Genomic DNA, 18,723 nt, shown 5'->3' on the forward strand with positions numbered 1-18,723 from the left:
AGGGAAAAACCCATCCCTCGCTATTTACTTTACTTCTTACAAGGAAAATTGCCCCGATATTCACAATGACATTTAGGAATGGATCCCTTGTGATAACTGGGGTATTCTTGTATGAATTGGAGAAAGGGACATGGGTAGCCTGTAATATTACAGGCCTAACCGTGAACAAATTAAAAATTTAAGTGTGAGGGTACTGACTAAACTTCTGTAATCTGGATGTCCATACAGAGAAGACTCCTGTGGTCCAGACACTGTATGGAAATGATGCATAAATATTGTGTACTCGGTGCATTGCAAGATTGGGTTCATGGTTATTGTAAAAAAAATAAATAAAAAAAAAATAAAATAAAAATAAAAATAAAAATATATATCTGAAGCACTTTTAAAGTGTAATAAATGCAACAAATAAAGTACAGTCATTGTAACAAAATTGGGAATAGATAAGAATTATATTGGATCGGTACTTAGAGGGATATATTTTGGCATAATTCTAACACAGTACTGTACATTATATTGTAGTATCAGCAATATTTTGTTTGTGTCTGCAATTTGTGGGGGACATTTGTTAAAAGCCTCTTAGTTTTCATATTGCATGGTTGTGAAGTAGAAGTTAGTTTTTATCAGTTCAGATAGTGGAGATAAGTTAAAGATTAGAGGTGGTTAAGTATATCTATTATAATAAAAGGACATGTCTTTGTCTGTTCTAGTCGTAACTCCAAAACAGAAGCATTTAGACTCCAAAAACTATACACACATATTACATGGGTCCCAAGGTTGTGCACCTTGGTATTACTATTGACCCCTGGTTGTATTTGTGTTCCAGCCAAAGAACCAAAACAGAAGCAGTATAGACCAGATACTTTACGCACACATATTACATAGGTCCCAAGGTTGTGCATCTTGGTATTATTATTGTATTGAACATGGACCCCTCATTGGTCTGGGCAAGAACCAAAAATTTTACTAATTCTGTATATAATATATATATGTATAAGAATAAAATATGAGGCCATAACCTAGGCTTTTCTTTGGTAATCATTTTGTTATCTGGTCTAATCTTTCAAGTTGTTGAGGCACGTCAGTAAAGGCTCACACACTTTTACAATATTCCACAGTTTTTGCCTACAGATCATTGTTAATCTCCTTCTTTTGTTCTTTACAGTTGTACACATTGGTCAGCTTCGTTCCCTCTTTCTAACTTTGCCTCACTGTACTTTATTATACTTAATCATATCTTTTAATTCCCTTTGTTAGCTTACCATCTATATGTCCATATGAATGTATGGAGTTGTATGGTGATAAGTGCATTGAAGAGTATGCATTTGGCAATCCTTCGCTAGAATAAAGAAATTTATTTTGTGCAGAAACTTACAGGTATCCCTCATTAACGATGGGGTTGTTCCTGGAAACCTAATGTTTAGCGAAATTATTGTTAAACGAGGGATAATAATAATAATCACTAGCTGGTCTTTTGTACACTATATGAAAAGCACCAGTATTTCTAAAGAATTCACTTTAGAATAAAAATAAATACTGTACTACAGTAAAAGATCACATTAAGTGACAGCTTGACTTCTCTCATTCATATACCATTAAGTTTTAATACTTTCTAAGCCCTGTAATTTTCCATCACCGTATCCTGCTCAGGATTATAACTTTAAAAAAAAGAAAGGACTTATGTTGTTTCTTAAAGGTCTCCACAGAAGTCAGTTGCTTCATGGATGCAGGCAACTGATTGTACAATCTGGGTACTGTATGGGAAAAGGATTGAGCAGCAAAAGAACATTTCCATGCTGCTCTAGGCTCCTCAAGGCGTGAAGGATCATCAATATTACGCAAAATCATTTTAGAATGTGGAGTCAGAGGAATTAGTAGGTTGGCCATATACTTGGGCTCACCAAACATTGGTATCTTAAAAATCATTAGACAGAGTTTGAACTCTATTCCAGCTTTAATTGGAAGCCATTGTAATTCGATCAAGAATTGGGTAGTGGGAGTTCTCGGTGGGAGAGCAAAAATAAACCTGGCAATACTGTTTGAACTTTCTTTGGTGGATAATTGGGTAGGCAGACCCATAGAGAGTTAACAATAGTCAGCCCAAGACAAAAGTGAATAAAATTGTGTCACGAGACACTGTCTATCCAAAAACTGTTTCACGGCACAGCATACCGGATATAGATTTTGAATACAGTATTAAAGATACAATTCTTAACTTTAGTACCGAGTTTATATGCTCTTTAAAAAAGGTTTTCGTCAAAGTACACTCCAAGATTTGAACAGAATCGCCAGGACTGAGTTGTTCTTCCCCAAAGTTTAAAGAGCCAAAATCACATGTGCTGTCACCCTCCCATTTCCTTGGATGGTGATAATCTCGGTTTTACCATCATTCAGCTTAGGTTTTTCCTAGTCATCCAAATCTTAATGCGAGTCCTCAAGGATTTCATTATATCCTTAATGTCCTCAACATTTTTCTTATTTTCACATTAAGCTGTGTATCATCAGCATGGAAATGGTAGGCAACACTATAAGCTTGCTGTTCAGTATAGCAGAGATACAGGACTACTGGTATAGACTGTAAACAGAAGTGGTCCCAAAACTGATCCATGTGGGACCAACCATCACATACTTAGATTGCTCATAGGTGAAATGGTAAGAATGATTAACTTAAGCTGAGGCACGAATGTAAATTCCAAAATTAGCATTGCATTTGCAGCTAACTACAGCATAGTACTGTACATATATTAATTCATACCAGCTATAAAATAAAGGTGATACTTTTTGTTTATTTTTTCAGTTAGTGCTAAAGGAAGTTCTCTCTCTGTATTTGGAATCTCATTGTAAGTTTGATTGTTTATTTGAATATTATTTTTGGGAATTTCTTACCAAAAAGTTGGGTACATTCTTACAACTTTAGATATGAGAAAGATTGATCATGTGAACCTTTTGAAAATATGAGCCGAGAGTGGTGCACCATGGTAGCTGGCAACACCTGATAACCTTCACCACTATCACACATGAGAACTTAAATACATGTAATGAGTGTATTTTGTTGCCAGGTGCTAGTAAGGATTACCTTCATATTAGTCAACCTTAATTCCTTTTCTAAATTTATTATGACAAGTGTGTGTGAGCCAGTCACTATGCTCACAATAGTGGTTGCAGTAATATCCCATAACAAGAGACTTTATTTCCTGTATCTGACTAATTTTAAGCATTACATCAACTTGTTAATCATATAAACACTCATATAATGGAACAAAAGGCTATTTATTGTTTGTAAATTGTTACTCACACTCCTCCTCCCCTCCTTGAAAACCCTTGGACCTTGTGCCATCTCACTGTAGTTAAAGAGACTTTTAAGATGATTCACATAATCCTCAGTCCACATTGCATAGCATAAATTGAGCTAAAATTTCTTTATTGCTTTAAGGTTATACAGCTATATGTACAGTATACTGTACTTAGTTTACACTTGTCACTATTTTGTGGTTACAGTAGACCCTCTCTGGTCTGCCATTTTAGGTGCTCATGTGATTATAGATAAAGTGGGAATCCTGAAAACTTAAAAGTTTTTTATTTTTTCAACAGGACAATAATGAGAGGTTGGACACTCACGACTTTGAACTGGGTGATTGTCTTGACTACATTCACACTGGTATGGAAGCCATTGTGGATGATGAAGTTACTAAAAGGTTTTCTGCAGAGGAACTTACAGTAAGTTGAGACAATACAGTGCATAAGTGAAGATGGAGCAGCAGTATAGAAAATAATGAATGGTGACAGTTGGAAGATATTTGTACAGTATTGGAGCTAGAGAAGAAAGACCTGTGACTAAAAGAAAGACTCCTAATATTTTTAGAATGTAGCATGGGGCCTTTTATAGGTTATGAAAGATGTATACTGTAGTACAGTACAGTGTGTGTGTTTGCCATTGCTGTTATCTTCCCATTAGCCAGAATATTTGGTGTAGAGTGGTTTTGGGTTGAGATTTCTGGGTACAATATTGAGAACTTTTCTCATCTCTGGAAAAATTTCCCATCCCCCAAATTTTTTGGGGCACGGGTAAATATATCTTCGTCAGACTGCTGTCTGACACACAGAGCTATATTTATTTATGCAAATACTACTGTACACATACAATGTATTGTAAATAAAGAAAATATACAACTTTTATACACTATACTGTACTCACCAGCAGGTGCTGTCATCTTGAGTTTGTGATGCAGGCAGTCCAAATTAATGGTGATACAGCATAATAATATAGGATGGCCTGTTTTGTCCTGTACAATTTACTGTGGCAGCTGGTGATGCTAACTGTCACCTTTCTCTTTCTCCATGAAGGACGGATTGTACATACACTGTGTACTGTACATACACCCTCTACACATTAGCATACACAGTCTACTCTGCTATGTACATTTCTTTTATATAACTCAAATATTATCACTAAAATTTAGGAAAATTATGTTTCTGAAGAAATATGACATTACTTTATAATGAAAATATCATTAAGAATGATAAATACCCTTTGGTATCAGCAGTACGGATACATTTTGTTCAATAGTTATGAACCATCCTGCAGCAATGTCATATATTTCTTAATAACATTTTACACATTGATACTGCTTATGCCATATACAAAAAAAAGTATCCTTAGGCATTCTGATAATAAATCTTAAATAAATAGTAATTTATAGCATACAGTATCTGTCAATGCTTCCCTGTACGTACAGTGTTACCAGATCACCTGCCTCATATCATGCAGGTGGGTTGGGTTAAACTTCTGCTATTGACTGTACTACATGCCTGATATTTTGGGTTCAAGGTCCATTATAGCCATCCATGTTTTAAGCCACTTGGGTAGTTCACATGTTTGCTATTATGTATTATATATTATATATTATGTATTATGTATTATGTATTATGTATTATATATATATATATATATATATATATATATATATATATATATATATATATATATATATATATATATATATATATATATATATATATATATATATATATATATATTTATTATATATGCAAGTAAATCACTGTAGGTGCGCGTGATCTAGGTATATGCTCTTCTCCTCATGGATAATGCCCCTGGTCATGACCCTCAACTTGCCAGAACTGTGGAGTCTCAATTTGACTTTGTCAAAGTGTTGTTTTTGCCTCCCAACACTACATCAATCATACAGCCAATGGACCAGAATGTGATCAGCAACTTTAAGAAGCTGTACATGAAGAAAATGTTCAGGAGGTGTCATTAGGCAACTTACACTGATCCTGAACTAACACTGTCACTGTTCTGGAAGACACAGTTTAACATCCTGGAGGCTGTAAAATTGATTGTCCCCTCATGGCAAGAAGTCTCCACTAGATCCCTCAATTCTTCATGGAAAGCACTGTGGCCATCAGTACAGGTTGTACCTCTCTAGTCCAGCATTCTGTGGTCCGGAACGATTTTAGTTTGCCCAATAGGTAGATAGGCAGCTTTTTTTTTTTTTTTTTAAACTTATCTGAATTATTATTATTATTACAGGAGTATTAAGTTTTTGCCCCTCAGGCCCCAATGTGGGTCAGTGACCTATGCCCGGGTGTGCTAATCCCCGTAAAAAAAAAAAACAATGCCGCGGGAAATTAAGGTTTGTTTACATCCGGCAGTTCGGCTGCTCTCTCTCTGCTTGTCTATACAGCGTACAACATTTAACCCTTCAATATATATGAGCAGTAAATAAGTGTTGCTTTCATATTCTTATGTAGAGTAATGACGATATGTTTTCACATGTGCACACTTACATATGCGCAGTCTCACTTTTTTTTACCGCTATGCAAAGTCGAAATTGAAAACGCGAGTAGGAGTATCAGACCTGAGGCTTGAAGATGGTAGTTACGCAGATTCTGACCAGGATAAAGCTGAGGCATTGAACAGCTTCTTTTCCTCAGTGTTCACAAGAGAGGATGCAACTAACCTTCCTGCGTTTGAGGACAGACGGTTCGACACAGCACTGACCCACATTGTGTTCACAGAAGAGGGTATTAGAAATAAACTGTCCAGGCTAAAGGTCCATAAGAGTCCTGGACCTGACATGGTGCATCCTAGAGTGCTAAGGGAGCTGTGCAACGAGCTTGCAGAGCCCCTGAAGATTCTGTTTTGTAAATGCCTGGATGAACAAATGGTCCCCAGTGAATGGAAAGTGGCTTATGTGAGTCCTATCTTCAAGAAGGGCGATAGGCACTCCACGAACAACTATAGACCGGTGAGCCTGACCAGCATAATATGTAAAGTACTTGAGAGTATTATCAGAGATGCAGCGATGGAACATCTACTACGAAACAACCTTGTAAAAGATTGCCAACACGGTTTTATGCCGGGGCGCTCTTGCTTGACACAATTGCTCAAGGTATTGGATATTTGGACCCATATTCTAGAACGGGGTGGTAATATCGACAATATTTACCTAGATTTTGCCAAGGCTTTCGACAGTGTACCCCACGAAAGGCTGAAAATCAAACTGGAAGGGTACGGAATTCGGGGAAATGTCCTAGCGTGGATAGAAGACTTTCTACATGACCGCAAGCAATGTGTGGTGATTAATGGCACGAAATCGTCATCTGTACCTGTAACAAGTGGGGTACCGCAGGGTAGTGTATTGGGCCCGCTGTTGTTTGTTTGTTTCATAAATGATATGCCTGACGTTGTACACTCCTCCATACAAATGTTTGCCGATGACGCCAAGTTATTTCGGGAAATTAAGAACCAAGCGGACTGTGAAGAGCTGCAGAAGGACCTCTGTGGGCTCCAGGAATGGTCGAAGGAATGGCTGCTGAGATTCAATGTCACGAAGTGTAAGAGGATGCACCTGGGGCGTACCAACGGTAAGGAGGCGTACCATATGTCCCAACGGGATGAAGAAAATGTACTAGTTGAGACTGTGTGTGAGAAGGACCTAGGTGTGTATGTTGACAATGAGCTGAAGTTCTCGGGCCATTGTGAGAAGAAGGTAAATCAGGCAAATAAATTATTGGGTCTTATAAGAAGGTCGTTCAGATATCTAGACGGTCCGTCCCTCGTGACGATCTTCAGGAGTGAAGTGCTTCCCCATCTGGAGTACTGTCACCCCATCTGGTCCCCGAGATATGCTAGGGACTGTCAGTTGGTTGAAAATGTTCAAAGGAGGGCCACCAAGCTGGTGCCTGCACTTCGGCATCTCAGCTACCCTGCGAGATTACAGACGGGCAAGGGGGACCTAGTTGAGGTTTATAAGCATCTCAGGGGGCACTACTCAGTTGAGTGTCCTTACTTGGAGCTGGCGGACGCTCGCCCCACAAGGGGTCACAGCTCAAGATTGAAGAAGCCGCAAGTCCGGAAAACCGTGAGGGCAAACTTTCGGAGTGAGGGTTCAGCAAGCTCTTGGAACAATCTACCAGAAAGTGTTGTGGCGGCTTTTTGAGTGTGAGCTATTTCAAGAAGACTTGACCAACACTGGGCCGGGTTCAGGTATTCAGGAGCCGGTGCATGCCCAGTATTTGCCAACAGTGCGTGACAGAGAGCGTGACCCGATCGCCCGGCGGGCGTGGCGGGCCGACCTTTTGGTGTGAAGAATATAAAGGAAAGAGTGCAGTGACCGATAAGCCCAGCGGCTAACAAGCCGATCAGTGGCGAAAGGATAAAAGTAAAAGTAATGGTTAGCTGCTTATATTGTTCCATTTATTAACATTAAATAACATTACTTCAAACAACCATATTATTTTTTTTTTACATTAATTTTACTACAGCTACAATCAGGGTCTTATTTTCTTCAGTTTTTTATGTAGAACCAATCAGTCACTGGTTTTGTAAGCTTTAACAAAAACAATGCCGGCAGCCGTCTCGTCTCCTCTAATATTCCACGTATTATTAATAAATTGTATTGTTAATTTTGCACACACACACATTAATTCAATAAAAACAAATTCAGAAACATTAATTAAAATATATATGAACAGTAAATAAGTGTTGCTTTCATATTCTTATTTAAATTATTGACGATATATTTTCACATGTGTGCACTTACATACGCGATCTCTCTTTTTTTCTTTACCACTATCGTTAGCTACTTCTTTTGTTCCATTTATTAACATCAAATAAAATTACTTAAAACAACCATATTAATTTTACTACAGCTACAACCAAGGTCTTATTTTCTTCAGTTTTATATGTAGAACCAGTCAGTCACTGGTTTTTAATCAACGAAAACAATGCTATCTCATTTCCTCGTGTTTTAATATTCTACGTATTATTAATGAATTGTATTGCTCATTTTGCACACATAAACATCAATTCAATCAAAAAGACTTTCAGTAATAAAAAATAATGAATCCTTTGTACATAAGAGAAATGACGCTGTTTACACGATTGTGCATGTCGTCTGAACGTTGGTGGGCCGTTCAAACCCGTCGAAATTTGAGTTTCTGCCATCAAAATTTATAATTGTTTTTTTTTGTGTTCAAATAGAAAACGCCGAATTAAAAACTCGCAAAATTTGAGAAGCTACTGTACGACATTTAACGCTTCAATATGTCTTTAAAGAGACCATGAAGCAGAGAAAGTGGTGCTAGTGCTTCCAAGCGTAAGCACAAGTCACTATCTATCCAGGAAAAGGGTGAATTTCCATGGTCCGGCACCGGTCAGGTCCCGAGGTTGCCGGACTAGAGATGTACAACCTGTAGTCCATGATTTTGAGGGATTTCAGGATGAAACAGAGTTGCACCAGGAGATTGTGTCCATTGGTCAGTCATTGGGCCTTGAAGTGGAGGAGGATGATGTAGAAGGGCTTGTGATGTCTCATGAACAGGAACTTACTCCTGAAGACTTGCAGCAACTGGATGAGATGTTAGAGGCTGACAGTGGTGAGGAGGAAACGGAAAGTTCAGGAAACTGGCTTCAAGGCACCCAAATGTGGAAAAATCTGAACTAGCTTTGTCATGTTGAGGACACAGTGGTCTCCTTCTTCAAACATCAGTTAATGATGAGGAGGAGAGATGCCCCACAGACAAAAATTGACAGTTTCTTCAGTAAAAGGCAGTGGGAACAAGATGCTAGCCCTTAGCCTTCCACTTCAAGAAGGAGAAAGGATGTTCATGGTGGAGAATCTGTCAGTCCAGAGGTTCCTGACATTTTCATGGAAGGTGAAAGGTGACTCACCTTCCAAGAAGCAGTAAAATGCTTCTCCTCCACCTCCTTCTTTTCTCCCTTCTCCTCCTCCACCTCCCACTTCAAATTCACATCAGCATCATCATCCAGGAGCCTTCTACATACACTCCTCAAAGTAAATGTACTTTACTACCTTTTTTGTTGACTTTAGGCAATTTTCGGTGAGCTGGAACTAATTACAGGTAGTTCTGCTATAACGCGATAATTGTGTTCTTGTAAAATATCGTGTTATAGAAAATCGCGTAATAGAAATAACAGGGCTTATGGAGAAAATAGGGTTAGGTGCAGATTACTCCAAATCGAAAAAAAATTTCGTAGTTAGCCTAACACAAAGGATAGCACAGTCTAAATAAATGTTACATTCATATCTAATACTGTACCCAAAAACCCATTGAAACTGATTTCGGTTAACGAATTTTTCGGTTAACGAGCAACCTTCTGGAACGAATTGTGCTCCTCGACTTACGACCTACATGACATACGACGGCCTCAGTCGTACCCAAATTCTTTTCAAATTACGTATTTTCGAGTCACGACGTTAGTGATTGTACTGTGTACAGTACTGAAAAAAATTTTCGTTTGTAATTCCCTTTAAAATGGCTGGCAAGCTTAAAAGCGAGAGTTTTGTGGTGCTGAGAAGAAAAAGACACCCATTTTAGATTTTCTATGTATTATTTTTGAATTTTCGACTTCCGACCAATTCGTCTTACGACCTGGATTTGGGTCCCTAACCCCGTCATAAGTCGGGGACTGCCTGTACTGTATATATTTCCAACAGACCTTGAAATTAATATATTAAATTGGTTCTGCTCTTTTTTTTTCGTCTTCAAATTACGTAGTCACTGCTGGGGAATAAGCGTTCTTCATGTGGTACCAATATGTTATAAATGTGTTTTAAGATGGTGTTTCACTAAAGAATATTCCAGAAAATTAAATATCAATAGAAAAATGTAGTTAATCTTCTTTATTTATTTATAATTTTTTTAATGTTTTTCATATTTTACAGTCATGGAACTTTCTAACGCGAACCAACTGCCAGTATGAATTCATCAGTGTACGATTAACAATCTTCTGGGTCGTCGGCTTTATCCTGCGTTACTGTCTCCTTTTGCCTCTTCGTATTCTCATTTTACTCATTGGGGTAGGTGTCCTGATGTTGCTTTATTTAATTTACAATATATGGCTAGTGTACCGAAGGCTAGTTACTATTGTACAATACCTATATTAATAAGCATATTTTCCATTATTTTTATGAAGAATTTTTCTTTAGTTTGCAGTCTCGGTAGGTTAGGTTTGCCTGTAAAGAAGTGTAATAATTAATTGTTGCAGTTGTTGCTCTGCCACCCTAGCCCGGACACTAACTGAATTCTTCAGTTTTGATATGGGTGGCTACTGTACAGTATTAAAGTGAAGAGCAATTTTTACTGTATTTTGGCCTCAAATTCTTTATGCTGTTTCTCTACAGTTTGTGAGGTAGCAACCCCTAGATGTGAAAGGTCAGATTAGCTTTTTATCACTAATAATCTGTTGGAAAAGTTGGAAAACAAATTCAACTTTTGAAGGAATTAAAAGAAATTTATTAGCAAATTAGTTTAGCAAATTAGTTTGCATATGGATTTTCAGTTATAAAATTGAATAATGATTTAGTGCTGACTACAAAGAATAAATGAGGTAAATGGGAATAATTGGTAGTAAATTGACATAAATGAGAAATTATAAGGAAGGAACAGTACATGTATAATGGCAAGATATGGATGTTACAATAAGTTGATGAATGGTTGATCAGCAGTATGGGAGGGCAACTCATTTTCAAAAGTGAGACATTTGTCTAGTTGTACATTAGGTTAGTGTAATTGCCACAACCTTTTAAGAGATGGTGATTGTCAAAACAGAAGTTGTATTGACCCTCAGGAGGGTGGAGTAAATTATTATCTGAAGGGAGAAGTCTGTGGTAATACAATAGGGACAGTACAGTAGTTGGAACTGATTACAATAGTAGTTTTGAATACTTAAGATACAGTTTCTGGCAATCTATTTCCCAACAAAGACAAATGATTGGGTATTAAGAGTCACTAGAATTGTTTTGTTTGGCTAGCCTAGAGCATAAGCTAATGAAGATGGCAGAGTCTGTCATGGCTGCTACTTTCTTCGACAGTCCTAAGTTTGTGTTGACTTATTTTCACCTTAACGTTTCTAAAAGTTCTTAAACAATAGGGTTTCCAAACCTTCACCCTATAAATCTTCGCTTCATAGAAAACATATTCTGTTTTCTGAATGTCTGTTGACAATTATGGGTGACTCATTAGTTTACACACCAATAGCATACATAACATATTCTTTTAGCCTTCAAACTTAAACTGCAGCTTAATAAAAATCTCAAACACTGTTCAAGTCACCCCCTATCTTATTGTACACAATAAAAAACAACAAAGCAGCACTTAAACATGCAGTGTACCCATTAGCTTCAAAGTCTAGTTAATTGACTGCATTGGTACATCATTTGTTTAAAGCCAGTTGTAAGAGGTCTTATGTACAATCAAAGACCAAAGTTGTGTCGCGGGTTTGTTCGAAGATTAAGTGTAACTCGTGAAACATTGAGAGCCCTATCACAAGGCAGAGTGCACCAAGAGTTTTAGCCCTTCAGCATATGTTTTTGCCAAATTTCACGACACGACTTTTGTCTTTCATTGTACACATGTCGGTTACACCAGTTTTTCTTACCTTTGTGCTCTTATTCAATACCATGTAAAAGATTCATGTAACAAAGTGTAGATTTTTTCTTTCCTTCCAAATGTAAGGAACAATGAGTGAACATGTCTGATCAGCCAAGAAGGCAAGTTTTTAAGAACTGCAAGGTGAAAGGCCATAATGAAAATGGAGATCACATTATTAAGGTTTTTGTTCATTGTCCAATTCGTGACACAAATACAGTACTGTACCTGTCTACTGTAGATGTGAAGTCACAGGGCCATGATGTGTTGCTTCAACATTCAGTAAACACTTCACATATATCAAGTGAGAATAGCAAGCATGACAAAGGACAAAATTCAAAACAACTGAAATATCAAATGCTGTTATTTTCTGAGCAGATTACTGTACTGCTGCTTAAGCTATATGGCATACATCAGTTGCAGTGTGTCATCTGCCTGTTAATGCTTGTGACAGACTTTGTCCAGTTAGGTTTCCAGATTCAAAGATTGCTGCTACTGTGGAGTGTAAGCATAATAAAGCAAGCAGGATTCTTTTTGGGCCACATTTATGAAACATCAGAAATGAGATACCGGTACTCGACTCTGCTTTAGCTTATTCTTTTGACTGACAAGTCCACTACTGCAAAACATTGGTGATAGTTGGATATTGTGGTTCAATACAGTACTACTCCAACCAGTGTCAACATATGACTTCTGTTACAAATGGTAGAGCTCAAGTTGCAGCTTTCATGAAAAGATTGCTGCCATTGCTGGTGGGCAAAATCAGAGGGTGATGTAGGTGGTGGGAGCTGCTTATTTACTGTAATTTTCAACCAATATATTCTTATTACTGGTGATCTGGGTGATAAAAATATGGAGGTACAGTAATTACCATTTGTAGATAATGACATGCAGATAGTTGGTTTTATCTCACTAAGATCTGACCATCACCTTCTGTTTTCATGTGTACAGTACAATATTTTATTTGGAATCTCCATTTTTATGAGTGATATTTGATATGTATGTATAAAGAATTAAGGCTTAAATTATTTTGATGATAATGATAATAATGAACAACTAGGAGTCTTTTATTAAGTTATATAAAAATTATTTCCAATAGCAATAACATAAAAAATTTGGAGGCACAATTGCAGTTACATGTAGAGAAAGCCTTATAGTGAAATCTATATACAGTACTGTATTTCATTATGTATATTCATTCTTAAATTTTAGGTGGTGCAGATGGTGTCGATGACGTTAATAGTTGGATTGTTCCCTGATGGTGCACTGAAGCGTCTGATGAGCAAATACTTATTTCTTGTATGTTTTCGAGTCATATCTCGTGGGTTTAGTGGTGTCATTACCTACCACAACTGCCACAATAAGCCACGATCAGATGGAATATGTGCTGCCAACCATACAACTCCAGTTGATTGTGTAGTGTTGGCATGTGACAACTGCTACTCTTATGTTAGTTGATTCCAAATACCTTCTGTCTTGTCTGAGAAAAATAGTTTGGGGTGTTTATGTAGATGTGCATTATTTGTGGATTTAGTTTTCATGTTGGTACATTTATTATTGCCTAATTAAGCCTTATTACATCCAAATATTTACACACTGCAGGTGCTAATATTGTACTTGTTATTATCCTGTTAAGGACTACTGTATCGTATTTTAAGATATATGCTGATGCATTTTATTTTTTGCTGTGCTTGTCGTATATTGAAAATCATGTCTGTCTGCAGTTTAATATAATTAATTTGTTTATTCAATCTACAGCCATTCGCCAGTAAAGAATTTTTATCCTTTAAATCAACACGAATGATGTAACTTGTACAGTACTTAGTTTTTCAAATTTTTGTGTTTTTACATTCCTTATTCCGTTTTATTTTTTCCTAAATTAGTGATACAGTGGAGTCGTGATAATTCACGAAATACAAATTCGCATTCTTTAACTCGCGGTTACCTCTGACTAATACATTTATTTTTCAGTTTTGCTGTTAATTATTCATAATTCGCGGGTGAGTACAGGCTGCTGCAGTGTTTATTTACACAAGAAACTTGTGGAAATATAATTTCATTGCTCTAATTTGACATAGAAATACATTAAATATAAAACTATAAAATAAGAAAAATGAAGAGTGGGGAGTGAATTGTGTGTGAGAGGTAGGGTGGTTGGCTAGTATACTGAGCTTCCCCCACCCCGCCCAACCTCATTAATACAACATTATGCAATTTTACTACAATTCCCATATCATTTAGGTTCATTTGGTACCAGGTTAATAAAACCTCTACGCCCCACGTGACTTACCGCGCAGAAAGGATCTGGCCGAGCGCAGGGGTTAGGTGGTGGAGTGGATGATTACTATTGACCACGACTGTACGTGTACAGTAGTAAGTTGTGATCCCCCTGCTGTCAATACAAGTATTTTTGGGTAGATACATATACCGGTATGTAATTTTCTTCACTTTATTAATTCTAACATGCACACACAATCTTTCATAAAGGATGTGCTCCCCAAAAGTAATTCTAAGGTTAAAAACTAATAATAATAAACATTTATTACATGTGCGGGACGTATCACAGAGCCGGGACAGACGTGTGTGTGTGTGTGTGTGTGTGTGTGTGTGTGTGTGTGTGTGTGTGTGTGTGTTTGTGTGTTGTTGTTTTTTTATTACATCCACACAATGGTTCATACAGAATGTGCCTCCCCCAAAAATTATCATCATAGTCAAAAACTTAGAGAATAAAAGTTTCTTGCATCCATGAGAGTTTGTGCAGACTGGGAGAGGCAGAGGGGAAGAGCGATGAGGGAGGTGTGATCTCCTGCATGTAGTGAAACTATTGTTAACTGGCAATGCAGAAGTTTTTATTAATTTATTTATTCCTCGCATTAATTGGTACTACAGTATACACACGACCCTGGTCCTTAACAGCCTTGGATAATGAGGAGTATACAGTACAGTATATCGAAAAATGTGGTGAAAGTTGCCAGCTGGGGATGCATCCCCCCTTTCTACATTATTTCATATGGAGGAAAATTGCCCCGATATTTGTGATTTGTAATTTCAGAATGACATTTAGGAATGCATCCCTTGCAATAACCAGGGTATTCATGTATAACAACCCTAAAAAATCCAGACCCTGAGGTCAAGATTTTAGATATTCCAAACCCTTTCCGGGCAAGAAACATTTGTCTGAACCCTTAAATATTTATCGTTTGAAATTCCTGCCACGCACAGTCATTTGAAATTCCTGCCAGCGAGCAATCCCTTGGGTTCTTTCCTCCTCTCAGACCTGTGAGTGAGCAGATTATTCCCCCACTCATAGAGTGGACTTGCCCGTAATGCTGCACTGTGATTGGTCAGCTTGAAGTTAAACACAATCAGCCACAGAAAAATAGTAAGATTTTAGGTAAAATAATTCAAACAATGGTGACGGTGATCCTCCTGGGAAGAGAGCAGACGACGAATGCGTATTGCATCATCCATATGACACACACACACCTGGCACAGTCCATCTCAGTCTCCATTATTTTTAAGTCAAATTACAAATTATATATTGTATTTTTTTCTATTATTTAATATTTTATTTTGTTATTGATGAGACATACTGTACATCATAAGAGGCTGATCATACGAGAATATAATAATGAATAAATAAAAAGGAACTGGCGAACGCAGTAACAGCCAGTGCCCTCCCCCAACCACCTCCAGCACGTTTACAAGTAAAGTGTCTTCTCTTGTGCTTATTAGTTCACCTTAGACCTATACTGTATCAACTCTGATGAGACCTTTGTACAGTATCCCCATTAAAGGCAATACAGTTTATATTTTAATAATAATTAGAGTAATATATTTTATACCAAAAATAATTTCATTTTTAATGAACTGTTTTAATATATATATATATATATATATATATATATATATATATATATATATATATATATATATATAATAAAGAAAAAGTGTAACAGGAAAACACATGACATTTATTGCACATAAAAATACAAATTTAAGGGTCATTGGGGGGCTAATGAGTGGCTGCCCAGTGGTCCCCTGAACTCCCACTTGGTAAAAGTCCAGATCTCCTTTCCCCTAAAATAGTCTAGACTTTTGAGGGTTTATTGTATTGGGCTTTGTTGTATGGTGTTTTAACTATAAAGGTCTAGAGATTTTGATAGGTAAGTATACATCTGCTTTACCATAAATTTGCAGTTTTTCCTCTCGTATGTATTGTGTTCACTGGAGTTGTGTTGTAAATGTCCTACACTGATTTTGTTATGGAATTAATGTGTGTGTTCCACCAACACAGTGAGTTCTCTTACTTGTGGTATGCTTGTCTATAGTGCTTGGGGCTTTGTTATGTCTTACAGATGGTTGTCATGGTAGCGTGTACATACTTCGTGGGTTGCCTCCCTGAAAGCAAAATGAAGAAGAGGCTGAACAACTGCATATCAGTCTTCTGCTTTGACTTTCTCAGTGGGGCACTGTCGCTGGTGTGTACGTACCACAACAGAGAAAATATCCCCCTGCGCGGTATCTGTGTAGCCAACCACACAACGCCAATTGATGTATTAGTGTTGGCTTGTGACAATACATATGACATGGTATGTTACTAATTTGTTCATTGTGCATTATTTTGTATGTTCATATCTCTACTCTATTGAATCCTTTCATATATATTTTAACACTTAGACATTCATTAACCTGCTTCTGGATTAATATTATTATTCAGTTTCTGTACACTGTAATGACTTCATTAGAGTAACATCCTCATCTTCTCCCTCAGCTAAAAAGTTTTTGTCCACATTTTTCCCATATGCTGATTGGCACAGTATTTGTAATAAATTCCTGCTCATATTTTTTCAGTTTTATCTTTTATTTTACTGTTAGTCTTTGCTATGTGTTGAGGCAGTTTCTTGATAATGTTTAGCAAATAATGATATGGCACTTAAAAAAAAAAAAACACATCTTGACAGTACAATATTTACGTCCTTCACACACACAAACCCAAGAACAATGAGATAACAAAATTTTTTGTACTGTTTCAATTCTTGATTTTGTCTCACATAAATAAATGAATATGAAATAAATATACAATATAGCTTTTTGTACAGGATTAAAACAATTTTGAACACTTTAACTTTGTTCCATGAAACTCTTTGGAGATGTTGTGTTGTGTATCTCATAAGATGCATAAAAATTTAATAATTTGTTTAATCACTTAAGAAAGTAAATCAGAAACAGATGTTGTGAATGAGTGGTTTGTAATAATAAGTGAGATGTATTAGATGTTGCCTTAGATATCTAATGGTTTTAAGGATAGACCAGTTTAAGAAGTACAAGTGAGTATTGATTGCTGTAAAATATGTCTACCTGAAATTTGCCGTACGAAAGATCTGAGCATTTAAATTTCTTGTTCTGCAGTCACAAACACATGACCCCTGATGAAGATTTTTAATCCCTTATGATATACAACTAATACTTTGCCCATGACTGATGCTTCTTCAAGGAGTCTTTGTTCCTGCCAGGGTTGCTCTGTGCTCTTTGTTTAATATTAATTGTATTTTCCCTCATAAATGTCACAATGTAAACAAATGCAAAAATTATAGTAAAGTACTGTACAGGTACTGAGTGTAGCAGTGCTAAAAGGATGCAAAGGGCTAAGTATAAAAGAAAAGGTGGAATTTCTATAAAAAACAGATCAAGAACATTGAGTGAACAAAGTGCATGACCAGTATGACCAGTGTGTAACTTAGAGAGAATATTGATTTTTTTTTTTTGACTGGTTGTGAGTTATAGGAATATTTTATTCAAAGAAAACAAATCTGTGAACCTTAGTGCACCAGCCTTGATAAAGTCTAAATGAATGGTTCACGCTGCTGATGCTTTATAATAAATCTGAAGAGTTTCATGAGGAACCGTGACTTCACTATTGGCTGGCTTTAAAACTTTAAAAAGCAGCATGGCATTTGGTGCTTTAAAGCCAGCCAGTCAATCATTTTAGCTGAATTAACGTTAAATGAATTGAATGCTAAACAAGGGGTAACTGTATAAGTATGTACGTATTTGCAGAAAGTAATGGTACTGTATAACTAAACTGATGCAAGGACAGTGCTTTAGTTTATTACATACAGTATTACTTATCAATACCAAGCTTCCATATACTGAACCACTCCTCATATACCAGTATTATCCCTCTGTACCAAATGAATTCAATATATGTATTCCGAGCCCCTCCTCAAATATCTCGGATACTGTATTGATAATAAAATAATAATGCACAGAAAACTCCTCGTGTATGTTTGTTTACAAGCACTGGTATTTAGACCAAGGAATTGTTATTTTCATATCAATTTGACACTTGACTTCAGAATAACTTGGGCTTTCATATAAAGTAAAAGAAGAAACGAGCTATAAAACTCTGATCTTTGACTCCGAGTGCAAAACAAAAATCCAAAGTCTTCCTCATTTCATAGCTCAAAAATTTTCCAAGGCTGAAACTATGTGCTATATGCCATTAGATGCAGAAAATTATGAGGTTTCCATTGGTGCAGTCTGATTTTTGCTGTGATTAATACTTTTGCTGTACTGTGAATTTTAATAACTGAGCGACAAGCGCAAAAAAAAAAATCCATGTGTACTATATGGTATGAACACTGTTTTATAAAATTCTGTTGAATGTGGAGTATTTTTTTGGAGATAGGATTTTTTTTTATGGGCAGTATTGTAGCATGTATGGTTTATTAGTAATGAAATTTAAAAAAAATATGGGAGTAACTTGCCTCCTTCCCTCTACTGCAGGAGATATCATAATAACCTTTG

At 36.6% G+C, this 18,723-nt stretch overlaps 1 protein-coding gene across 5 annotated transcripts in view; it reads left to right on the forward strand.

Moving 5' to 3' along the window:
* LOC121857715 (glycerol-3-phosphate acyltransferase 3-like) overlaps positions 1 to 18,723 on the forward strand; it is a 36,557-nt gene that overhangs the window by 6,376 nt on the left and 11,458 nt on the right. For 2 of the 5 annotated variants that reach the window (XM_042353806.1, XM_042353808.1), the window contains 3 exons: positions 3,589 to 3,714; positions 10,209 to 10,343; positions 13,126 to 13,362. In XM_042353806.1, the coding sequence (XP_042209740.1) occupies positions 3,589 to 3,714; positions 10,209 to 10,343; positions 13,126 to 13,362 (498 nt within the window). Of the gene's footprint in view, positions 1 to 3,588; positions 3,715 to 10,208; positions 10,344 to 13,125; positions 13,363 to 16,271; positions 16,506 to 18,723 lie in introns of all 5 variants that reach the window. The other 3 variants (XM_042353807.1, XM_042353809.1, XM_042353810.1) reach the window with 2 other exon arrangements.

This window comes from Homarus americanus, unplaced genomic scaffold, assembly GCF_018991925.1.
Source record: "Homarus americanus isolate GMGI-L3 unplaced genomic scaffold, GMGI_Hamer_2.0 scaffold16712, whole genome shotgun sequence".
Classification (NCBI taxonomy): Eukaryota; Metazoa; Arthropoda; class Malacostraca; order Decapoda; family Nephropidae; genus Homarus; species Homarus americanus.